General features: G+C 36.1%; 2 protein-coding genes across 4 annotated transcripts; one reads left to right on the forward strand and one right to left on the reverse strand.

Annotated features, from left to right (window-relative positions):
* The first annotated feature begins 3,448 nt into the window (after window positions 1-3,448).
* Window positions 3,449-13,031, forward strand: LOC127844372 (ATPase WRNIP1-like). Its single transcript, XM_052374512.1, has 8 exons — window positions 3,449-4,096; window positions 5,696-5,884; window positions 6,746-6,954; window positions 7,491-7,699; window positions 8,954-9,109; window positions 9,315-9,394; window positions 11,906-12,071; window positions 12,894-13,031. Exons 1-8 carry the CDS (start codon window positions 3,518-3,520, stop codon window positions 12,989-12,991), a joined length of 1,686 nt encoding a protein of 561 aa, XP_052230472.1. The 5' UTR covers window positions 3,449-3,517; the 3' UTR covers window positions 12,992-13,031.
* A 2,481-nt stretch (window positions 13,032-15,512) lies between these two features.
* Window positions 15,513-23,021, reverse strand: LOC127844371 (uncharacterized). Of its 3 annotated transcripts, none has more exons than XR_008032694.1 (3): window positions 22,893-23,021; window positions 16,652-22,661; window positions 15,513-16,242 (listed from the first exon to the last, which is right to left on the reverse strand). XR_008032694.1 is itself a non-coding variant. In XM_052374510.1 (2 exons), exon 2 carries the CDS (start codon window positions 22,475-22,477, stop codon window positions 18,839-18,841), a length of 3,639 nt encoding a protein of 1,212 aa, XP_052230470.1. In that variant the 5' UTR covers window positions 22,478-22,661; window positions 22,893-23,021; the 3' UTR covers window positions 15,513-18,838. The 3 variants fall into 3 exon arrangements, 1 of the variants encoding a protein (XP_052230470.1); XR_008032695.1 differs by having other exon boundaries at window positions 16,381-22,661; XM_052374510.1 differs by having other exon boundaries at window positions 15,513-22,661.
* Window positions 23,022-26,386: the final 3,365 nt, after the last annotated feature.

Raw genomic sequence — 26,386 nt, forward strand, 5'->3', positions numbered from 1 at the left:
AGTAATAAAGACCTAATCGCAAACATTTAGTTGTGTGTAATAATTAATATAACACACTTGAAAGTATGCAATGTCCATGTATTTGTTAACAGATTGGAATTTGCACATTGTCTATCTATGGGTTTCAGCCGTAATTATCAAATTGGTTGCCAGTATTTGCCATGATGTACTAACACTGACTTTTGTAGTACATGCAGGTTTTATCGGACGATTTTTACATTCTGTATTCAATATATTTTATTGTTTGGGATATATTAACTTAACAAACTGTTATCAAGTCATTAAAATTTATTCATGCCATGATAAACAGTACCTGTACGGCTTTGTCATTAACGTATTTAAAGCCTAGTTTAAGACCTGTTTAAGGAATGCCTGGTCTCTCCAGGGGCTTCATTCGGTGTATTGGTCCAACATAGGAATTCATATCATTATCAAGTTGTATCATATGACTGTGCAATAGCTTATTTAATTTTTAGTTGTTCGATTACGAACAACTACGGTTGATACCACCTTTTGCAAGCCAGATTTATAAGGTACCAAAACCTGATAACTGCCGCATCCACGCTGAGAAAGAGTTCATCGTAACGATCGCATGATATCATAAAGTTTGTTCAATTTAATTTTTATCAAAATTAATTTTAATTTATAGTCTAATAATTAATTCATTTCAATATAAACACAAATAGTTGTTAATTCACGACTCAACGATACATTGTTTACTCCCCACAAAATAAAAATACTGCTGATCAACAAGGATACTGGGATGTCGAGAGTCAAATAAATAATCATGCGTTTGTTGCGTAACCTCATTGATTGAGTACTTGCAAGTACAGCGGGGTTAGATCTGATATATCTGGTAAACGCTCGTAACTTTCTACATGTAGAGGCGAGACCCCATGTGTTCTCTGGTGAAAACAACACGATAGTATAGTTGAAAGTTTGTTTTCATTCACAGTTCTCAATTTATAAACGTTGAACATGAGTTCTACTATAACAACCGGTATACTATAGAAAACGACATAAATGTTTTATAATTGCTAAAACCGATTATAAAAAACAACTAAATATAACAAGAAATATCTTACAAAAAGACATTCGGCGTAAATGATGAATTGAAATAAAGTTAGAAAACTTACATTTTATGCATAATTAAATTGAAAACAAACGTTTAATTATTGTGTGTTTTTTTACGTGTAAGTCGCATATCCACCGAATGTTACATGTGTTATTATAGTCAAACTACACAATTGTGTTCGTAGATAAACATTATGCTACGGTGTATCACATCATATGTGTCCTCACATGACTTATTATGAGTTAATTTCTTCACCATCGTAATTTATGTTATGTAAATATTTTTTTTGTAAAACACAGTTTTATTTCGACACGTTTAAATCAAACTTTCATAACCGCGTCAAGCGAAAAAGGTGAAAAGGGCGTTTCGGCCAGCGTAGCTCAAGTCCAGCATGCGCAATTACCCATTATTGTTAGAGGCGACACTGTCTTTTATAAAATCACGCAAGGTCTTATGGTCTCATTATGTATCTCCTGACCAAACTGCGATATGCGCAGGTTGGGCTATAGCTATGATGGCCGCGTATGGCACAAGACCCATTATCTTATGACGCGGGTCTTTAAAAATCTAATTGCGTATTGTAAATGAAACATTTGTGCAAAATGCTATTCGATACATAATTGATATCAAAATGTGTTATTTATAGCCAACTTGAAAATTGGGGTAGCCTATACATTCAGGCGTTAAGGAACGTTTTATGGAAACACCACTTGCCGAGTACGGAAAACATTGGTGGTTAGATAATTGAACGATTTCCCCTATATCGTGACAATATACTCTTCGGTAGTGTTTGTTTTCTCATCTTGAATCTTGAAAGCAAAACTGTGTAATCAAAGTTTACAATTATCAGTCTATCAATGACCATTTAGTGATCGAGTACAGACCCTGAAATTCTGTGAGATGGATTTTAACGCGTAATTGTTACTTGACCACAATTTTTGTCTATGAGTCGTTTAAACATGCATAGAGTAGCTTGGAATTCCTTACACTGAGCAGTGTTATATATCATTTACGTTGAGCACAGACACAGTGATGTGGTCAAAGTTCAGGGCATATCTCTTGAATCAGCCAATGAAATATTCGAATGTATTCATTCGGATCTGCTGGCGTTATGTTGAAGGTAATTTAAGGTGAAATGTGGGTAAAACAGCTACCCCTAAAAGGCGCATTAGTGTTCTAACCGATGTTTAGGTCGAAGACTGGTTGACAATCTGTGAACTGCTAGGGTAACTATAGTAATGCATTACCAACAAAGTACGGGTCAACAGAGCTGTCTTTATGACTAATTAATTCGTGAGTAAAAAACATTGATCGCAAGTTTTTTATTATTTATTTTATGTAAAATCTTAGTGTATATTTCAAATTTGTACACGGTGTCAAAAGACAACAGTTATGTAAAGGGTATTTCCATCATGAAATTATATTCTTAGTGTGATATGTATTCGATATTCCAGCAATATTTTAATTAATATAAAGGTGATTGCAAATGTAATTTAATATAAACTGGTTTTCCTGATACAAATTTCATCATAGTTTCTATGCTTTCAGAACGTCTAAGAAGGGAAAGGTTGTTATTTTGTCTAAGTTATCTCTAAAACACCAATATAATAATAAATAGCGCACACACATCTCACCCTGTGCGTTAAGACACACTCTTTATAAATTTGAATGGGTTTTGTATATTTCAAAATTGCGGTTTAAAAAACGATAACGGATTTTTTTTATCGAGTTGCATAATGCGAACAATTCCATTGCTTTCAGCGCTTCAATTTCTTTTCTGCACTGTGAATCGGTCCGCTGCAGTGTGTGACCAGCCCGTCGCTTTACACAGAAGTAAAATATTCCTGATAGCTTCGTGTATTTTATGCAAGACAACTCCCCACTGTGATTATCATATAGAGACCCATATCAGCGGCAATCAATACACAGATGCAAATAAAACACTTGATTAAACAATAAATATTTCAGCTGAGAGAAAAAGATTAAAAATAATATAATGGCAAGATGTTATAGTGATACCAATGCTCAAACATCCAATTAGGTCTCTTTATTCGATTTCTTATGTGTATTGATCCACCACAATTTTCCCTTTTTCTTGAACGAATGATCGATGGGTAAATGCAGTTTTACCGGCTGCAGCAGTTTGTAGCTAATTTGTTGATAAGGGTCACCACACTGTGATCTCCAAAACAGTGTTCCAATACACATAATATAATAACCAAAGTGTGCCTAAAAGAAAATCGTAACGGGTATCACATGTCTTCCAACTACAACTCTAAGCGAATGAAGAAAGGCATTGTAAACGACATGTGTAGTCACGGATTGTTTTCGCCAACCGTATACATGAGCCGTTAATACTGGACCGTCATGTATTGAGCCGTTCTGACCCGCAACTGGTTGACATATAGCGGGAAATATTGCGACGACGTAAATGCGCAAATAATGAGTGCTACAAAGTTAGTACAGTGTCCAGTATGTAACAAACATTACAGATCAGACATAATCAACGCACACGTTAATAACTGCTTAGGCGCAGATAACGATGCCAGTGAGCCTGTCTCGAAAAAACGAAAATCAAATGATGGGAGTGATGTTATTGAGCTAGGCTCTGAAACGGGGACATCAAATGTCAAGGGATGGGGTTTCTTAATGGGTTCTTCAAACACACAATCAGTAAATACCTCAAAAGAGGTAAAATCTATTGGCGATAACTGGAAGAACACAAAGTTGTTGCAGGAGGAAACAATTTGTATTGATACCGCAGATGGGAATGACCGGACAGAAATGAAGGTTAACGGGCCATCCCAATCGGACAAAAGTGAAAATGTTTCCAACATCAGAGCTGATCTTGACACACAACTGGACATGGGTGTGCCACTTGCAGAACAGATGAGACCCACTGCTTTTGAAGATTACGTAGGACAGGACAATGCAGTTGGCAAAGAGAAGATGCTTGCAACTTTGTTGAAAAGTGACATTATTCCTTCAATGATATTGTGGGGACCTCCTGGCTGTGGAAAGGTTATTGCCATTATAAGTTAAAATAATGTTGTTGTTGCCTCCCAAAAATAATTAATGTTCAGTGCCAAAGATGATGTTACAGGGGATTCATGTAATAAATTACAGGGTTTCAATGCTTCAAAGATGCTGTTATAAAGCTTAAATGTACAAAAGATGTTGGTTTAAAAATTTATGTTCTAAAGATCCTATAACAGGGGTTAAATGTACAATAGATTTGTAACAGGGGTATTTTCACCTAATCCTCAGACTTGGAAATGACTATCAACAAATAGAAAGGCAAAATTATCTATTTTCATCTATATGGTTAATTTTTATTTCAGATGTTCATTTTCAGTATTTTCAGTATACACTGTAACTCCAATATAGCGCTGTCAATGGGGTCCAAGCCGCAAAACAGCGTTATAACGGATCCGCGTTATAGGTTTTGAACTAATTTACTGCAGGGCGCTATAAAAAAAAACAGGTATAGTATAGCCTATAATATAGGTCATGTATATTGCCATGCTGTGTTGACGCAAATACATGCCTATAAACCGAATCGTATCCATAACAGTATACATACCGCATTTCTTATGTGCACATTTATCCGATAATCCAATAAAATTGCAACATCACTCAAAAAATAATAATCTTGAACATAAATGACGATATATGTTTAAGAAATTCGTAAACACAACCGTACGCATATATGCCATTTTCAGAAGTGTTAAGAGTACAGTGCATTATGGGGCAGAGCTTTCATTTGACGAGCGACTTTAAATTTAGATTGAATGCAATACGACTCGTGTACAAAAAATTGTTTTATTGCGTCATACGCATGCAAAAAACGTGTTTCCCGGGAATTTTCTGATACCGCGCGAAAATGAAAGTGAAACTCTGTTAACAATTACCGGTACACTGCGTTCGCATGTAAATAAATCGTCTGCATTATTTAATTTCTTATACACGAACTGAAAGATTAAATGACATAATACTAGAATGATAATGAAATGACAGAAAAAGTTGTTTTATATAGTAGGTAGTATATTTCACAGCCGCTCATTTAATATAGTCAAACTGCAACCATATCAAAGTAAGAATGTTTCAATCGTTTTGAATTACTTTAATTGTATAACTATCCCGCTTGCACTTAACTTATGGAAATTATCGCACTGAACCGCTCTGATGAGGAATACATGTAATAAACACTGACACGCGAGTTTTTCACACCTTTATTGACATTACACAACAGATTAACACCAATTAGCTGTCGGTGTTGTTTAACCTCGAGGCGATTATAATCGGTTCAACGGACGGTTGAATAAAGCAATCAACATGTGATTGCCGCCATCTTTGAATTGTCTGAAAATACATGAAGTTGCATAATACGGATTTGAATCAGAAATCAAATGAAGGTTGGAGAAAAAATGGGATCCAAGCACCCTCCGCGTTATATTGGATTCAGCGTTATAACGGAGCGCGTTATATTGGAGTTACAGTGTATAATGATGTGTGTGTGCCCTGACAAAAGATTGTTTAAATATTGATGGCAGACAAAGCATCCATTTTAGAACATGTACAATCCACTTAAATAACAATATTTGTATATCTGTTTTGTAGACTACCCTTGCCAAGATCATTGCACACAAGTGTAAAACCAAGGCAAAGTTTGTTAAGTTGTCAGCTACGTCCTCTGGGGTGAATGATGTGAAGGAAACAATTAAATTGGCCAAGAATGATCATAAGATGCTGAAGAAACGGACTATCCTGTTCCTTGATGAAATTCATCGCTTTAATAAACTACAACAGGTACAGTGTTGATTATTGATGGTTGATATTTGGAATGAAATACCAATTACATGTGGTACTACATTGCAATTTAAATTATTGAGCTAAACCTTAGTTTATGATGAAGCAAACAAATGAATAAACTAAACTGAACAACCAAATATCTAGGTGCATATTTGCCTGCAGTCAGGTGATTGATCCTAATCCATTTGGCCATTGTCCTTGCATTCAAATGCTGTGTACCTAATTCTTGATAAGTGCAATAGTTAAGTTTTTATAATAATTAATGTGTCAGTCATGAAATAAGTTGTTTGACAAAAAAGCCTTAGTTGTTACCGATACATTACTTGTGGAGAGCAAGAAAAAATTACAGGCCCATCTCTATGATGCCAAGAATCTGAAAATTTACCAGTCCTGAACTTGTATGAATATTACAGCACTTTACTGCTATGACCAATGTCATCAGCATACAATAAGCCTAGGACAGGTTTGAATTGCAGGTCAGTAATGTTGCCCAACATAACCTATTAGTGGCATTCAGCTTGTACCAGAGTGAGCTTCTAAGACTAAGAGCAGGATCTGATATCTTGTTGACAGACAGCTTCTTCTCTTGTCCCAACCTTGAAATGCGCCCAACAATCTACCGACAGAGTGTTCAATGCAGCCTTTGCAACCAAAATCTACTGCATAGTATCAGGTTTTCCAGACTTTTTTTATGGCACTGTACTAGGAGGTATTCATACTATCCCCACTTAAGTTTGTTGGCTTGTGTATTTCTTTGGACAGTAAATTCCAGAATGGCAATTTTCTTCCACCCCGTAGAACTGAGGTCAATATCATTCTGTATCTGCTAATGTCAATCTTTTCTGTGACATTTTTCAGGACTCTCTCCTGCCACATGTGGAAGACGGCACTATAACGCTCATTGGGGCCACGACAGAAAACCCATCATTCCAAGTGAACAACGCTTTGCTGAGTAGGTGTAGAGTCATAGTCCTGGACAAGCTTGATACAGAGGCCTTAATGAGGATCCTGATCAGAGCAACGGAGAGGCTTGGCTTGAAAGTGTTAACAGACGGAAAAACTGGCGGGTAAAAAGGGGGTCGCAGGTTGTCAGATTGAAAAACTAGGTGGTAAAAGGGCTGTAGCAGGTTGACAGATGGGAAAACTGGAGGGTAAAAGGGGGGTTGCAGGTTGACAGATAGAAAAACTAACGGATAAAATGGCTGTTGCATGTTGACAAACAGGAAAAATGGGTATAAAAAGGCTGTCACAGGTTGACTCAATGGTTGAGTATCATAAGCTTCTGCATTTAGCTCTGGTTTAAAATGTGGATTTAGGTGTTTTATACAATTGAAACTTCTTAACTTATGAACTCTTAATGTACCAATAAATGTCAACTTCTGCATCAGATACAAACTCTCTATTGTGAACTGGAAGGTCCTTGGTTTGATACCCACTTGATGAGCCTTCTCTGTATCTTTCCAATGACACCAAGTACTTCTTCCTAGGAAACAGACTTGTGATTTCGTACAAGCCTTAGGCATCCAATATAATGGAGCTGAAATAAATGCATATACATGTACTAGTCAATGATTATCGGACATGCTTAAATTTCTTTTTTAAGGCACAAGAAGTGGATAGAAAAGCCTGCCCTAGAGTTTCTTGCTAACGTGTCTGATGGCGATGCAAGAGCTGCACTGAACGGTCTTCAATCGGTGGTTCAATCACAAATTGCAGCCTCCAAATCATCTCATGAAGCTGCTGTGATGGTCGTTACAGTGAACCATATCAAAGATGGGCTACAGAGATCCCACATTGCTTATGACAAAACAGGTACGAATTGCTGTCTTCATGTGTGCTTTTACAAATTACATGTATTTGCCTGACAATTTTGCACCTGCTGTCAACCAAAGTCTTGTCAATTTTGCACCTGGTCACTTATGCATTAAACTCACTTTAAAATTCATGTTTATCATACCCCTTGTTAGGAGGAGAGGGGTTTGATGGAATTACAATGCATTTTTGTCCTGAGACACAAAACTTGTCTTAAGAAGTTCTGCGACACTATTTAGCTCACCTGAGCAATATGTGCTTAAGGTGAGTCATTATGATCACTTTTATTTCTGGCATCTCGTTACCCCTCAAGACACCACGTTTATCTTCCAATATTGATGAAACTAGGATAGAATGTTCATCAAGACAAAAGTTGGGTAATGTTTGAATCGGGGTCAGGTGAATCCAAAACCTAGGTGACCAGGTCAAATATTTCAAAATCCTTGTTACCACTTTAGATGCCACAATTATGACTAAATATTAAAGAAGCTTGGTCAGAATGGTAATCTGGAAAATATCTATGATTTTAAAATCTGGTTTGTGTGGGTCTAGAAACTCTGTCACCAGGTCATATATTAGGACAACGTTTTTACCACTTTTATGACCCAATCTTGATGAAACTTGGTCAGAATGCTTGTCTTGACAAGATCCAAGTTGACTTTAAATGGTGTTACATGCATCCAAAAAATAGGTCACCAGGTCAAATCTTGAAACTTGGCCAGAATGTTTATTTTGACAATATGGAGGCCATGTTTGAACTTGGGTCAAGTGGGGTCTAAAACTAGATCCCCAAACATGTCTACAACAATTAGTGTCCATGAGCTCGGGTAATGTCCAAAGGGCCATCATGGCTACCTTTTCTAAAAGTCAACATTCTAATTGTATGCATTGTTCATATGCTTGTCTTTTTTTCTCAAGAGGATTGTTACAATGGGTTACATTTTACTTGTAAACTGCTTTTTTCTAAAATCATCAGAGGCAGTGAAATTCTGGTCATTTGTCATTAGTCATCATTAACTATATACTTGAAAACAGCCAATTAAGATAAAATTCAATGATTATTTCTGAAATGTTGTTAAAAAATCCCTCTAGTTCTTATATATTAAACAGTCTTATTCTCATTTGCAACAAAAAAAAGGAAACTATTTGTATTTTATTTTTAAGAGTTCAATTTCAACTATTTGTGCGGAAATGTTCTCATGGGCATAGAAGCCATTTGTTATTCTTACACCAGTGGTTGTTTCTTCTTGATAGGTGAAGAACATTACAATGCGATATCAGCGTTGCACAAGTCCATGCGAGGCTCTGACGACAGTGCTGCCCTCTATTGGCTGGCGCGGATGTTGGAAGGTGGAGAGGAACCTCTCTACATCGCCAGAAGGCTGATTGAGTTCGCTGGCGAAGATGTTGGTTTGTAAAAAATAATAAGCCTTGTCTAGAAAAACTGGTCTTAACCCTTGTGGGTAAAGTGTTGTCCATGATGAGCCTGTGGCATGCTTTCACACAGAAACAATTTGATTTCACATAGCAAATTTAACTTAACCACACAACAAGTAAATATTTCTCTTGCATACAGCTTTTAGATAATGGTTAAATCTTGAACAACCTGTTGCAGGATTAGCTGACACTCAAGCCCTCATACTGGCTGTGAACACTTTCCAAGCTTGTCATTTCATTGGCAAACCGGAATGTGAGGTAAGCAGATGATCTATGTTAGCGTTACCAGTAGCCAATATAGCAGTTAAATGGCTTCTGAAAATTTCCTTTGAAACTCTCAAATTGGCTATTAATTTTTTTTGTAAATTATTTTCAAAATAAAGCAGGACCTGGTTTTCACACTTTCTAAGCAAACAATCAAAATGGCTTAAATTTTGCATAATATCTTAAGGCAAAGAAGGTTGATTGGTTAAGGTGATCTTTGCTGTGTATTTCATTTCATGTTTACTCGTTTAAAAAAAAACTTGTGATGTCAAGTAAGCGGAAAACATGCAAGAAAACGGCGTGTGCTTCGCCAGGAACATTATTTTCCTCTGTTTATTCAAACTTTTTTTACTTATTGCATTTTTTTAGCTCACCTGTTATGAAGTGACATGGTGAGCTTATGTGACCGTGTGATGCCCGGCGTCTGTATGTGCGTGTGTGCGTCCGTCAACAATTTGCTTGTGTAGACAGTAGAGGTCACAATTTTCATCAAATCTTAATGAAATTTGGTCAGAATGTTTATCTTGATGAAATACGGGTTGGGATTGTATTTGGGTCATCTGGGATCAAAAACTAGGTCAAATAATTGAAAAACCTTGTGTTCATCAAATCTTTATTAAATTTGGTTAGAATGTTTATCTTGATGGAATCTGGGTTGGGATTGTATTTGGGTCATCTGGGGTAAAAAACTAGGTCACTAGGTAAAAAACTAGGTCAAATAATTGAAAAACCTTGTGTAGACTATAGAGGTCGCAGTTTTCATCCAATCTTTATCAGATTTGGTCAGAATGTTTATCTTGATGAAATATGGGTTGGGATTGTAGTTGGGTCACCTGGGGTCAAAAACTAGGTCAATAGGTCAAATATTAGAAAAACCTTGTGAAGACAATAGATATCACAGTATTAATCCAATCTTTATGAAATTTGGTCAGAATGTTTATCTTGATGAAATCTGGGTTGGGATTGTATTTGGTTAGTCAGGTGAGCGATTCAGGGCCATCATGGCCTTCTTGTTTAACTTGTGAAACATGTTTTCCAATCTATCCAAACAGATACAGTATGATTTATTCTAAAGTCAAATAAACTGTCATGAATAATGCCACTCCCATCTAGACAAATTCAGTTACCTATACTATCGGTGATCATCATATGGATTTTTAGTGATCGTGTGATGTCCGGCGTCTGTTGTGCGTGCATGCGTCCGTCCGTCAACAATTTGTTTGTGTAGGCAGTAGAGGTCACAGGTTTCATCCAATCTTTATGAAATTTGGTCAGAATGTTTATCTTGATGAAATCTGGATTGGAATTGTATTTGGATCATCTGGGATCAGAAACTAGGTCACAATGTCAAATCATAGAGAAACCTTGTGTAGACAATATAGGTCATAGTTTTCATCTGATCTTAATGAAATATGGTCAGAATGTTTATCTTGATAATATCTTATTTTGGATCGTGTATGGGTCATCTGGGGTCATAAATTAGGTCACCAGGTAAATTCTATTAAAACCTTGTGTAGATGAAAAAGGTCACAGTTTTCATCACGTCTTAATAAAATGTTGTCAGAATGTATTAATTGATGAAATCTGGCTTGGGATTGTATATGGGTCATCTGAGGTCATAAAGTAGGTCATCTGGTCTAATCTGGTAAAACTTCTGTCAGGTGAGCGATTCAGGGCCATCATGGCCCTCTTGTTTTCTGGTAGGTTGCCAAGACCAGCAAACATTCCTTAAGACTTTTGTTGCAGGTCAAGTGTTTAGAACTGAGTACATGTCATGAGTATCTAATATGTAACTTAACCCTTTCCCACTTAGAAGCAAATTGAAAAACAGAAACAAAACCAGTTCTTCAAACAGAACAAAACCAGAACAGCCTGCAAGTAACTTGCAGTCTGTTTAGGTTTAATGCTGTTTGCTGCTGATCAGTATCTTAACTTTGGAAATGAAGCCTTAAAAACTTGAATCTAGTTAGAAAGTTCTTTGATTACATTTAACCTTTTACGGGACTACAAATGCGTGAAAAAACGTATCTAAGTGGTAAAGGGTTGATATAAGATTGCTGACATGACTCGATGCATCATGTCTTTTTATGAGGACTGATTCTTTATTCTCTAAAAAAACAACAAAAAACAATCTTAAAAGCTTCTTGCCTGGCAGTACTACCAACTTTTGAAATTAACTTGCCCAGGCTCAAATCTACACACCCTGTGCGAATGGGCAACCAATTATTTCTATCTCTGCATATTGGCTCAAAAAGTTTTCTTGCAGTAACATTTAGAATATTTTGCATTTTTATCTATCAAACTGTTATTCTGCAAGTAGTTCATAGAAATCACAATTTCCGCCTAAACTGGATTTTCTTTACATTAACAAAATAATACAGTGGAAAGTGTCATCCCTAATTAGCCTGTGTGGACTGCACAGGCTAATCTGGGATGACACTTTTGACACATGCATTAAGCCCAGTTTTCCCAAAAAGAGGCTCATTTGTTAACCGTGTTTTTTAGAAGCCACTTGCAGTGTGCGTGGTGTACCTGTCCAGGGCCAGCAAGTCAGTGGAGGCCTACAATGCTTACAGCAAGGCCAAGGCATGCATTCATGAGCACAAGGGTCCACTGCCTGGAGTTCCCCTGCATCTTCGAAATGCTCCTACCAAACTTATGAAGAACTTAGGTACGGTTTTAAGTTTTGTAATTTCATGTATATTTTGAACAATCCTTGACAATAAAAATGATGAAGATTTATTTCAAGGCCAAAAATAAAAAAATATGTTTGTTTTTCCTTCCTAACTGACCCACAGATATTTCTGCTGCCTGAATTTCTTGTTTTGATTGGGAGGTGGCAAAAAATGTTTACCACACAGTAAAACGAGAGCTTAAAAATAGGGGATCATGCCAGTTGCATGTTCCTGAGGAAATATGAGTTTTATTATGATAATACTCAATAGCAAACGAAAAAACAAACAATGAAACATATGTACCAGTTACTTATCACTTACTGGTCCCAGGTTCAAAACAAAATACAGGTTCATTTTTAAATTTGGTCTTTTCCTTTTATGCAAATTATTTAAAACTACTCCAAATATTTGTTTTGTTAGCAACTTAATTTAATGGCATTTCAAAAATACAAAAATATGAGAACAAGTTCATTTAAAGAATAAGATATATAGTTTTTGATCATCTTCAAATAGCTTTGTCAGTTTAAAGCCATCTTTCAATCAGTTTGACAGCTTCCTACCTGTTTGCATGCATTATTTAGTTTAAACCCATTTATTTTAGCTTGATTGCATGAAAAGCTTGAGGTGTATTGAAACACTAATGAGTCTCTTTACTGGGTTAAACCAGTACTTGGTGTCTTTAGGGGAGATCATTAGAATGCTTCCACAGCGGGGATCAAACTCATGACCTCCCTGTCATTAGACGGACATCATATCCATTACCCAAGGTGACACTATACATTGTATACATTCTTACATGTTTTAATTGCTGTTTTCAGGTTATGGCAAAGACTACAAGTACAATCCTTCCTTCAAGGGCCCAGTGAAACAAGACTACTTCCCAGAGTGTCTTAAAGGGACAAACTTCTTTAAATGAACCTAAACTGTACAATAAAAGACGGTTTATTTGTCAAGTATCTACTAGTTTATCGTACATAATCAGTGTTCAGTGTGTATCTGTTGCTCGGATCTGCAAACCTTTCCATTTAACATAGGCCTTCAATTCATTATTGGCATTGAAGGTACCTGTTCACAGTTTGTTAAAATGACGATTTTCAAAATTGTCATTGATTCAAAAGAGAATACACACAATGTTAAACAACCGAAATAACTTTTTGACTTTGACGGATGGATAAAAGATTTGTTTATCATCATTAGAATTGGTAAAATAATGAGTGTGTGTCGCTTTTGCTTGATGAAGATTTTTAAAATAAACGCCAGTATGCGGTAGTGGTTGCACACTAGCTTTTGATTCCAGAGGTCCCAGGGAAGGCAGTATGTTTCATTAAACTTTTTTTCTTGCTGTTATGTGCGGACAGGCTAATCTTGGACGACACTTTATGCACATGCATTAAACCCCTTTTTCACAGAGCACGGTCCAAATGCATTTTGTTCCACTTTGGATAAAATCAGATACACTTTGAACAAGAGATTTGTCAGAAACAATGCCCCCTAATACGCCACTTTTTTTGTTGACCTTTGACCTTGAAGGATGACCTTGACCTTTCACCACTCAAAATGTGCAGCTCCATGAGATACACATGCATGCCAAATATCAAGTTGCTATGTTCAATATTTCAAAAGTTATTGCAAAACTTTACTGTAAGGTTAAAGTTTTGGGACAGAATGAAAGACAGAAAGAAAGATAGACAGGCCAAAAACAATATACCCACGATCTATCGATCCGGGGGCATAATAAAAACAGTGTCCATTTGAACTAAACATTTCTGCTCAACACATTCAAAGCTTTATGTATTGTCAATACCAGTAGTGGCCTCTTAACACACCGTATACCGGTACTCTGATCCAGTTTGTTCTTAACACACCGTATACTGGTACTCTGATCCAGTTTGTTCTTATCACACCGTATACCGGTACTCTGATCCAGTTTGTTCTTAACACACCGTATACCGGTACTCTGATCCAGTTTGTTCTTGACTTTCATGGGTAATTATTACTAATTATCCTTGATTTCTGTTGATGTTTGTTTCAGTTGTTATTCCTGTACTTTTAAGTAAGGATCAACATATTAAAACTTCTCTTTTTCAACACAAAACCCTGTTTTACTTTTCAGGTTGTTTTACACTTAACTGTGATATAATTTGTAAGTAAGTCAAACATGCATTTGTGCAAAGGTAATTCTTATGTCAAAGGAAAATATGTGCTTAATGAAGTGAAAAATAATTGGATTTGTTAAGTGATATAGGTGTGTTTTTTTCAAGCCCACATGCAGACAGTGACATGTACCGTTAATGTGAATTCAAAGATAGAATTAGGCATGACTTAGCTAGTCAAGATATATATACCGGGTAACTTCATCATTCATAAGCCAGTTTAAACAAGAGGAACATGAGGGTCACTAATGCTAGCCTGAGAAACTAGCTAAGTGGTATACCAATTATACTTGAAACCCCTGGTTTGGGGCCACTTTTGATGACATAGCATCAGTGCCAAACAATTTTGAAATAGTTGCCAAAATACATGTTAAAAAAGTTAACTCATCTAGGGTGAAAATTTGCTTTATTTGGAAATAATTTTCAGAAATTTTAGTAGCAAAGTAGAAAATTTAGGAGCCATTTGCTATTTTGGCTTCACGTATATTATAAGCATACTAGAAGTCCTTGTAAAACTGGTGACCACACTGGCTGGGCCAGTTTTGACCCCAGGGAAATTATTTGATTGAACTTTGTAGAGGACCACATAACAATGTTTCATACTGAATATATTCCTCTGAGCCTTGCAGTTCAGATGAAGTATTTTTCAGTGTTCATTTAAAATAACAACATTTATTGGCGCTGTGACAATGAATTAAAGGACCAGTGACTGAATGAATTAAAGGACCAGAACAATATGAACAATTTTGTTCAAATGACCACTCAAAGAACATTCCCATGAAGTTTCATCACACAGACCAGAATGAGATATTTGAAGAAAATGTTGACAGACACACGCTAGCATACACACACGTCACGGACAGATGACGGCAAACACAATTACCACAAATGTTGAGCATGAGGAGTTGGCATGTCATGCTCGAGGCTAGTGATCTTAGCCCAAAGGTCAATGTCACACTTAAAAGGTCAAACAAAAATGTTCATCTTGCAGCTTGTTGAGATACTCAATTTCTTTCTCATCAGGTGATTTTACAAATTACAATGACTTAAAAAATGTTAATGTCGCATGCTAAGACCTGTGTTAATAGCTCAAAGGTCAAGATCACACTTAAAGAGCAAGGTTTAACTTTAGGCATCATAAAATTTGTGCAGATAATAAGATCATTTATTAGTAATGAGTTATTTAAGGAGTTGTATTAGCCAATAAAAACAGTTTTGATGCATAGAAGTGCCCTCAGGGTTTAATAGATAATCACAATCTTAATTAATGGCCAATAAAACATATTGTTAGCGATAATTTATTGTGTTTACATAATTTATTTGCTAATTACATAAAAATATATATCACACACTGTATTAGAAGGCCCATTTATAAGACCATATCAACTTTAAAATTGTACAAGGGAATGGTCATAAGCAACAACTAGGCAATTTTCTAAACATCATAGTAAGCTGTGTTTGTGCTCAGCAAAACCGGTATATCTATTTCACATGTAACATGGATAGTGAAATTGTTACGTTTCCACCAGTTGACAAGATGCAAATGCATCAGTGCATATCATTTATTTACAAAGAATTGAGTGTATAGTAATCTACATTTTGTTATAACATTATTTTTTTAATTTATTTATTAAACTTTCTTTAAAGGTTTAAATGTTACTATCAAGAACTGAATTATGTATGGTATTATACAAATACAATGTCCACAATTACAGAGCTGTAACATAAAAACAAGGGCTGTTTGTAAAACATGCATGCCCCCCATATGGGCTTTCAGTAGTAGTGGCGGCCATTGTGTGAATCTGTTTTCTGTCACTGTGACCTTGACCTTTGACCTAAAAATCAATAGGGGTCAACTGCCAGTCATGATCAATATACCTATGAAGTTTCATTATCCTAGGCCTAATTATTCTTGAGTTATCAGGAAACCATTTTACTGTTTCGAGTCACTGTGACCTTTGACCTAGTGACCTGAAAATTAATAGGGGTCATCTGCCAGTCATGATCAATGAACCTATGAATTTTCATGATCCTAGGCGTAAGCATTCTTGAGTAATCATCCGGAAACCATTTAACTATTTAGAGTCACTGTGACCTTGACCATGTGACCTGAAAATCAATAGGGGTCATCTGCGAGTCATGATCAATGTACCTATGAAGTTTCATGATCCTAGGCGTAAGCGTTCTTGAGTTATCATCCGGAAACCATTTTACTGGTTCGAGTCACTTTGACCTTGTGACCTCAAAATCAATAGGGGTCATCTGCCAGTCATGATCAATGTACCTATGAAGTTTCATGATCCTAGGCGTAAGCGTTCTTGAGTTATTATCCGGAAACCATTTTACTGGTTCAAGTCACCTTGAACTCTGACCTAGTGACCTAAAAATCAATAGGGGTCATCTGCGAGTCATGATCAATGTACCTATGAAGTTTCATGATCCTAGGCATAAGCGTTCTTGAGTTATCATCCGGAAACCATCTGGTGGACGGATTGACGGACCGACAGACATGAGCAAAACAATATACCCCCTCTTCTTCGAAGAGGGGCATAATAATCACTTCAGATCTTAGAAATACAGATATATGTAAATGTATTTGATAACAGTTATAGCGCACGAAAATTATGCAGACATGTACAACGTCGCATGGAAAGTTTGGGTGTATTTTGTGATATATAAAACCATGTACATCACGTCAGGCGATTTATGCGTGTTCAGTGGAAAAAAAACGCCCTGATTGGATGTTATTTCATCACATCTTTAAATAGTAACAAATGCCAAAATGTATTTGATACTTAAGAATAATTGCTAATGTGTGCGTGTCTTGAGCACTTTTATCGTAAATATTTACCGGAATTTGCTTTAAAACTTGGATTATCGGGTAATGATTAGCGATATCAACTGTATAATATAAACAAAATGAAACAACTTTATATAGTATACGCATAGTAAAGCAATAGTTATAATAAGCTGATAATTAACAAAAAAACAATTAAGTGTTGGTTTCTGATGTGGCTTCAAACTGTTGTCTCAGCTAAAATATAATAGAAACAAGGGACAAAATTGTCACAAAACCAGGTTTTCATTGTGAAAAAAAATCTGATAAAGGGAGAAAACTCAAACTGAACTTTTGAAATGAACAAACAAAATTAACCCCCTTTGTAAGTTTGTTTTTTTAAAAATCTATTTTTAGTCGTGGCGACCTTGACATTGGAGATATTGACGTGATTCTTTCGTGCGACACACCGTCCCATGATGGTGAACAAATGTGCCAAATGATTTTAAAATCTCACAATGAAGGACATAGTTATGGCCAGGACAAGCTCATTTATGGCCATTTTTGACCTTTGAACTCAAAGTGTGACCTTGACCTTGGAGATATCGACGTAATTATTTCGCGCGACACACCGTCCCATGATGGTGAACAAATGTTCCAAATGATTTTAAAATCTCACAATGAATGACATAGTTATGGCCAGGACAAGCTCATTTATGGCCATTTTGACCTTTGAACTCAAAGTGTGACCTTGACCTTGGAGATATCGACATAATTATGTCGCGCGACACACCGTCCAATGATGGTGAACAAATGTGCCAAATGATTTTAAAATCTGACAATGAACGACATAGTTATGGCCCGGACAAGCTTGTTCCGCCCGCCCGCCAGCCAGCCCGCCCGCATTCGCCAATCTAATAACCAGTTTTTTCCTTCGGAAAACCTGGTTAAAAAACCTGGTTAAAAACAACAAGCAATTATAAATCAACCACCTGCTGGAGTCTTGACCACTCGTATTTGCCAAAACATAATTACGTGACATTGTTATATGCTAATACATGTCGTAAAAATTAAACCCAAAACAAATATGTTTGTTGATTGTTTAATATAAAGACAACAATCATACGGCACAATAAACGCACACAAAGTAACTTAAAGTACTTTAGCCGATTCTAAAAATGACAATGGCAAATGATTATTGGAATTTTATTAATACATGCCCATGATAATCATATTTTGTTTTTATAAATTCGATCTTTTTATTTGCATTCTTTTGAAATAATAATTATTTCTATCTGGATGACAGCAATTTCTTTAGAAACGGGAATGCAATCACTAAAAACAAAACAACAGCATGCTTTTTTATTAACTAGTTTATCTATTTCATGCTTTTTTATTAACTAGTTTATCTATTTTGAATCCGCGCACATTAAATTAATTATGATTTTAAATATTATTATAATTCTTCTTTTAAATATCTTTGACTAACTAATCATTTTAAAAAGATTTTGATTTGAAGACTCCGTGTCATGTCGCGGCTTGCCTCGGCATGTCTCGTCGGACAGATGTGAAGCTTCGCGGCGAAATGCGACTTGCCGCCTCATACTGACGCGGCTTCAACGGCCAACTCGGCATCAACTCGTTGCGCCTTGCAGCCGCGGATCACAAAATATGTTTGTTCCATGTTGGCTGTACTGTATCACTATAATGGCACACACATCTCAGACTTAATTTTTACAATACCAATATCACAATTTCAATTAAAACGAAACATTAAGACAAAAAAGAAAAGAATTTTTTCAGTGAAACTAATGCTGTCTGAAAAAAATTCAAATTAGTTCAAAACAATCTTTCGCACTGAAGTTGCTTTCGTTAACAAATCTTTCAACTTGTCTGCAGCCTTACTAGGGCTAACAGCAGTATTTGCTGGCAAGAAGTGCTTCACATTCAAGACTGGACTTTGCAAAGTCAAGTCCCCATGGTCTAACTGGCCTTTGGGGGAAATTAGCACAAACTGCTGAAAACATTCCTGAATGCCAGTTTTTGTTGGAGATTCATGAATTTCAAAACAGACTTTTTTGTTATCAAACATAGCCTTCTCATCTGACAAACCAATATCACTCACGGGTTTGGTAGACACTGATATTGCATTAGACAAATTGGGTTTTAGAACACTGTCATTGTCATTTTCAAACTGAGATTCAAGTTTCAAATTTCCGTTTGCTTCACATTTACTTTTGGGTGCACACACTTGCTTCTCTTCCAAGGAAAAATTGTTTCTTTTATGCAGTCTATCAGGGATATCTCCTGCCAATACTATAGAGTTAGAATTACTTGACCGTTTCTGTTTAGTTAGTTTCTTTACAGCTTTTAAGTTTTCATTTTGTTTATTGTTTTCCATACCAACACTTTTGGGGTTTTCAAGTTGATTGCTGACTTCCCTTTTTGAAACACTTTTGCTTTTGGAGTCACGCTTTAAATTCTGTTTACTTTTCAATTTTGCTGTTTTAAGAATACCTTTAATAACTTTTCTAACATTCAGGGGACCTTTAAGGTCATGGTCAAGTTGTTCCACATCCCTCTGTATATCCATCATTTCACATGTTAGCAATTCTTTCCATTTATTCTGTTCATATCTTATTCTCTGCTTCCTCAATTTCATTATTTTTGGCAATTTTGTGTTCCTTTTTTCATCTGACTGTGAATCTGAAAGAGTTTTCTTTTTCCTGCCATCGACCTCGGCTGTTTCTATTCTACATGTTTGTTTTGTTTGACAATCATCTTTACTAGCTGAAGCAGATTTGTTTTTTGTTTCTATGTTACTTACATTTTTTAATGTAATTCCATGAGAAATTGTAACCATTCCTTCTTGAGAGTTTCCGAGGTCATAGTTTGAATCGTTTATCTGGCCTTTGCTGGCCTTTCTTTGTTTTCCATTCTGAGTAACTTCTTTTAGCAAGCCAGTGAAAAGTGCCTTTTGTTTCCTTGTTGGACTAACAGTATCACTCCCATTTTCATCAGCTTCATCATTTTCAAATGACACTGACTTTTCAAAACGTATTTTCCATGTTCTTTTCTTCTTTGAGGTTCCATGATAACCTAGTTTTTCTTCATTATTTTGTTTTGTAGATTTTTGCATTTTCTTATTTTGTATCCTTTCATTTCTCATTCTACTCCGAGTCGTTACAATTTTACCATGTTTGGACTTAAAAGTTTTCTTTTTTAATAATTCTTGTTTTATTGAAGTTGCACCCTCACTAAACTCAACTTCCTCTTCCAATCCTGAATCAGATAATTGTTTTAGATTTTTAGTACTATCTTTTTTAATAATTGATTTGTGTTCAAATGATGTTTTACTTTTTGCACGCTTCCCCACTGGCAGAGCAATTTTTCTATTTCCACTCTTTGCATGCTTCTTCGTTGGCGGATAATTTTTGTCATCAATACAATCTAACTCTGCCTGTGTGTCAACTGAATCTTTACAAGCCTCTTTAGAGCTCTTTACTGCAGAAAAGTAATTTTCCAAATCACTTTCAATGTCAATTTCTGAATCCTCTGGATTTGCTTCCTTTTCCTCTTGATAAGCTGCGCTAATTCTATCTTTAATTTCATCACCAAACTTACCATTTGTGTTGCTAAGCTGAGAATCAAGTTCTATTGCCTGAATAAATTCCACTTTTGGACGTTTACTCTCTAACTTGGCATCTCCAGAATCATCTGTTATCTTTATCTTTTCTTCATCACGTTTCAATTTTGCTTCTGATAAAGCCACTGATTTACTCTTTTGCACCCGATTTCTGCAATCAGTTCTTTTCAAGATCAGTTTGGGTTTTGAATTCCTGCTTCGTAAATTGATAGTATGAGTTGGAGTGGTCTTCAACATCTTAACTTTTGTTTGATCACTCTTCATACAATTCTGCTCCGTCACTTCTCCAAGTTTTCTTTTGATCTGACCTGTATTTATTTCCTTGTTTTTGCACAAAAAATGTGCGCTAGAAACCTTATTTTCCTGTTTCGTTTCAGTTTTTACTAGGTTTTCAATATCAGTCATTGAATGATGTTTGCTAATGGAATTTTCATTTTTCACAGAATCGCCATTTCTTTTTAAATCAACATCTTCCATTGGTTCTAAATTTGAAGATAGGTCACAGCTTTGTATTAGATTAGATTCAACAAGTTCCTCTATATCTGCCTGTGTTTCATTATAATTAGACACATTTGTATTTAACAACAGCTTTGGACTTGAACAATTTACTATTTGAAGTTCACCGGATTCATCAATATTAAAAACAACAGGTTGAGCAGTGAATTCTGGAGAGTGGCATGTATCATGGGGCATTTTTGTCCCATTATTGCCATATACTTGACTATCATGTTTTGTGGAATAAGCAATCACTTGACAATTTGTTGTATCAAAAGCTTCCTTTACATCAATATTTCCATTCAGAATTACTTGTTGCTGATCTTCAGATAATAAAATACTGTCTATGTTCATTTGGGATGTTGAACTGTATTCATGAAGATGTTCTGATACTTGCACATTTGGAGTAAAATCATCACTTGCAGACTTTTCTATTTCATGTGCAGGGACACCAATAACCCTTTCAAACACAAGTTTGTTGTTTCTTCGAACAAACCGACCAGTATTGTTTGTACATTCTTCAATTGCTAAATTATTAGTATCTGTTCCAACATCTTTTGTAGCACATTTCTTATGCCCCTGATGAACATTGATCATCCTCCGGACTTTCTCACAGAGAGCGCTCCAATTATGTTCTGTGATAATAAAGTATTTCTCTTTTCCAGCTTGACCAGATTCTTCAGCCTGGTTCAGAAATAATTTAAGCTCCATTTCAACAGATAAATCAGATGGCAGCCTGCTACAGTCACCATCCTCTTTGGAAGCACTCTCTGAAGTTTTCCCTAATTGTGACATCAACTCGATCGCAGAATGTAAAAAAGTTTTTTCAATGTCACTTAACCTGTGTATTTCACATGTTTCTGGTATCAGATTCGAGACGGTAGTGTCAGGCCTTAGGAAAGGTTTTACTTCAGTTTGATTGTTGGTTACAATACTTGCATCCGTTACAAAATTTTCTGGCACATAACTGTTGGTCTCATCTCCATTTTGCTCTATATTTCGGCTGTCAGCACATGACACAAGATTATAATTTACAACTTCATTGTTCATATTCTGCTCATCCAAAGGCTTTTCATCAGAATTCAAAACAACAGTGTCCATACTATTTACATTGGGATCCCTTAAGATATGTGCCTTGCCATCAATATTGGAGTTAGAGCTTTTCGTTTCACAATTATACGTGTTTTGTGCAAGCTTATTGATGACATTTGCTGCAGGGTTTTTATCAACTGAAGTAAAACTATATTTTGGAGTCTGAAGATAAGAAATCAGTTCTTCGTCCTCATCTGATGATGGTGTTTCATCACAGAGCTGTACTGAACTATCTGTCATTTTAAATTGATTGTTTTTATGTGTTACTGAATGCTTTCTTCTATTCACTCTGTTGGCAGCACATCAAAGCACAATGCTGTGTTGTTGAAGTTAATAATGCTAGAAGTTACGTGCTTTTGGTTCATGCTTCTGGTTCTGTGAATTTGTTTTTTTGACAGTTACTGACCTTGCCCATCAGCAATAACTGAAATTTAAAGTTTTCAAGGATTTATGTTTTCATTCATAAATTGCATATTCTTGGACATGCCATAATGAAGATACATATGGTATTTTGTTGTGAACTATCTTAAGAATTACAATAAGTATAGTGTAGCCTGCATGAGATTTTATTTTGTTACAAATATTATTGGACTTAAAAAGATGTTTATGTCTTGGTTGATATAGCAATTTTTGTCCTAACTACATAATCAAGTACCATATTTAATTGCAAATGCTGTCATGTAACAAGTAGTAATCATCAAAATTAAGGTTGAAAGTAAATATGTTCTTGCAGAGTAAACAACAGTCATCGGGTTGACCTAATTACCCGCGCGCTTGATTCGTGTAGTGCAGAAGATTATTTTCTAACGACACGTACAAAATCTGCCCTGTACAAAATCTTCCAATCTGACAGCTTTTGAAAAAATATGTCCCGTGGTTGAAACCTGGTTCAAATGTATTTGTTTTTGTTTTTGAAGCTATGTATAGTATCTTGTCCTTGGCCTACTTTTACATGCCACACGTAAAACTGTACAAATCGAAGTATCGGAGTTCGTTCATGTAATATTAATATCAATAAGTGAAACTCCAATATTGCATTCTCATTATAAACAATTAGTTGGTCTAATTTATAAGGCAAGTCACCAATTGCCAAAACAGTACGAAGCAGCACAATACGGAACAGCATACACACATAGAAGAATAAAGCTAGGGTCACCGCCTTAGAACGGTCAATCCGGGCCGTCAATCCAAAGCATTGGGGGGGGGGGGGGGGTATACCGGTTTTAGAACGCTCAACCTCACAACTTGCCCAGCAATATTCATGATACAATTAAATTTAATAAAATTTCACCTCATAACATTGCAACTCAAATTATACAATAATAAAAGGGAATTAAAACGCATACAATTTAATAACCATTTAATTACTCAATTGTAGGAAGAAAACCAGAGCAACAGGGTACAACATTTTGAGGAACGATGAAATAGTCGCAAAGGAAATGGTTCTGAGTACCGCATACGTTTCCAGAGGAGAGCATAGGTTCAGAAATCGGGTCACGGACCACGGAACAACTTGTAATAGTTTGTAATTTTAAGCAATGAGCTTGGTCAGCTAACCTTTTTTGATGATAAGACAGTGTTACTTACAAATAACTGCGATTACTGTAGGAAATATTCTCCTCGGATATCAGAAAAAGGAGATAAATATTAACAATATATGAATAACTAGGCATTCTACAACAAAAACATCAAGAACGTATTTTGTGTATTTATTTGAATTGAAGGTATGCAATACGTTGTTGATTGACAATTTCATAAAAGATCTCACAATCAAAACACGAAATATTGGCATATGCATGATTTGCAAACAAGAAATGTAAAATACGACTGGTTCCACATCGAAGAAAATAATCATATTTTTATTTTTTTTATTCATTATTGTTGTCCATTTCAGCGAATCAATTGATGTTCCGAACTTCATGACAAGTCTGCCATGTTGTTGTTTTTGTTTTTCTAGGTTCCCCCGATAACTTTACGAGGTACCCAAGACGATAGGTCGACTTGGTAGATAAAAGACTGACAGGCCCAAATGTTTAAAATTATAAAAGCTTCCGCATGGGGAAAACGCAACAATGGTCACTTGACAATGCAATTTAAACACGCTTAAAGTATGTAATTAAAAGGCGTGGAAATGCACTGTACATGTAAATGTACACTGGATCTGGGACTCAGAACGAAATCCTCGACTACATTGACCAGCATGTGCATTCGGCTGTGTTAGAGGATGTGAAGTACAGTGACTTTGTAGGGATCATAGTTGATGAAACCACATACATTGAAATTCATAAACTAAATGTGTACAAGTGTTTTAAAACAGGGGCACGTGTGTCTGTCAATCATTTCACGGACTGTGTGTCAATTGTTGATGGTACAGCTCATACTATTGTGAGTGAAATTGTAAAGCTGTTCGATAACATAGACTTGACATGGAAAAGGTTATTTCAATACAAGTGATGGGGCAGCAGTTATGACATGAAAGAAGAATGGAGTTGGTGTCAAGCTCAGGCAACAGTGGAATCCCTGGTTGGTTCAGATTTATTGCGTCGCTAACCGTCTTGCCCTGTGTGCTGGACAGGCATGTCGTGATGTTGATTCATTCGCTGAGTTCAGCATGACAGTCATGAATTTAAAGGATCAGCCATAAGTATGATGTACGCTACAACCAGCTGCGAGAGATGGAAACTGTCATGAATGGGGACCGATATACTCGACATTGTGACATTAAAAGAACCAGTAAGCTTTCGGTGGTTATAGGAATGCAGTGAGAATCATCATGTATGTCTACCCAGCTCTAGTGACATCCCTTAAAAGCCAGGCAGCATCTGGGATAGCTGAGGCAAAAGCCATTGTACAGAAAGTATGACAGACATTATTCATTCTGAGGAATACCTACCTTATAAATGTGTTTGAGGTAGTGAACACACTGGGTCTTGCTGACCAAAAAGACGAACTTGCCATTGAAATAGTAAATGTTTCGGTTCTAAGCACTGTCGACAGTAATAATCATGAAGGAAAGCAATGGAGTGGAAAAGATTTACAACGAAATTGTGGATAGTCGATTTAAGGATGTAAGGGTCGCCTATAGTGAGAAAAACAGAATGGCATTCCGTACAGCTTCCATTTTATACCTTGAAACACTCATACAAAACATCAAAGACAGGTTTGAAGAGGAGTCAATGGATAAACTGCAGCAGTCCTGAATCCTGAATATCTGCCTACTGTGCCAGCTGAGATAGGGAAATATGGAAAAATGAAGCCGATGACATTTGCAATTGGCCGGGTGCATGTGATTGTGAGACTGATTGGCTTTTTGACAGCAAAAGGATGGTCAAAAATTACCTCCAATTCAATATAGTCCTTAAACATATGAAAGGGCGTTCACTGAAAATGATGTGTCAGGAAATAATTGCTTCATACCAGGACATTTCTCCTGACTTCCGGTATGTGGTGTTTGCTAAGTATATCTTGACTGCGCCAGTAAATAGTGTGACGCGTGAATGTGGCTTCTCCACCCAAACCGACTAAAAACCAAGGAAATGTCTAGGCTGGAGCACAGTAAACTTACCAACGAATGGTGGAACACGGACCCTGAATTGTGGAAGAGGGACCATCAGTTTATGACTTTGATGCAAACGGACTTGCCCGGAATTTCATAGCTGGTAAAAAGAGGAGAACATACAGAAGAAAATAACATTAACTGGTTATACTGTATACAAGTGAAGTGAGACTTGTGAATAACTGCAAGTAAATTAAAGAGAACAAAAGTGTTAATGATGCTGAATGAAAAAATAGTTTATATCAGTATTTAGGCGTCGGCATCGGTTTTAATCTTAAAAAGATTATGATATTACCTGTTCCTTTATATGAATCATTTTGTATGTAAATTATGTCGTTTAAACTTCTAAAGACCTTTTTTTTCCAAGTTGTTGGTCTGACATTAAGGTTCAGTTATTTATAATTGATTGTTGCCATTGATAAACATATTGGTAATATTGTCGTCTGTTTTAATGATTCTTGATTTATGTATTGCTTTACAAAGAAGCAGTATTCCAGTATTGTCCCCTACTGGTGAAACCGGAGGTGACTTTGGTTTGCGCTCTTTGTGTCTGTCACACTTTTCTGGATCCTGTGATATCGTCATATTGTTTC

The sequence above is a fragment of the Dreissena polymorpha genome, chromosome 9, assembly GCF_020536995.1.
Source record: "Dreissena polymorpha isolate Duluth1 chromosome 9, UMN_Dpol_1.0, whole genome shotgun sequence".
Lineage (NCBI taxonomy): Eukaryota > Metazoa > Mollusca > Bivalvia > Myida > Dreissenidae > Dreissena > Dreissena polymorpha.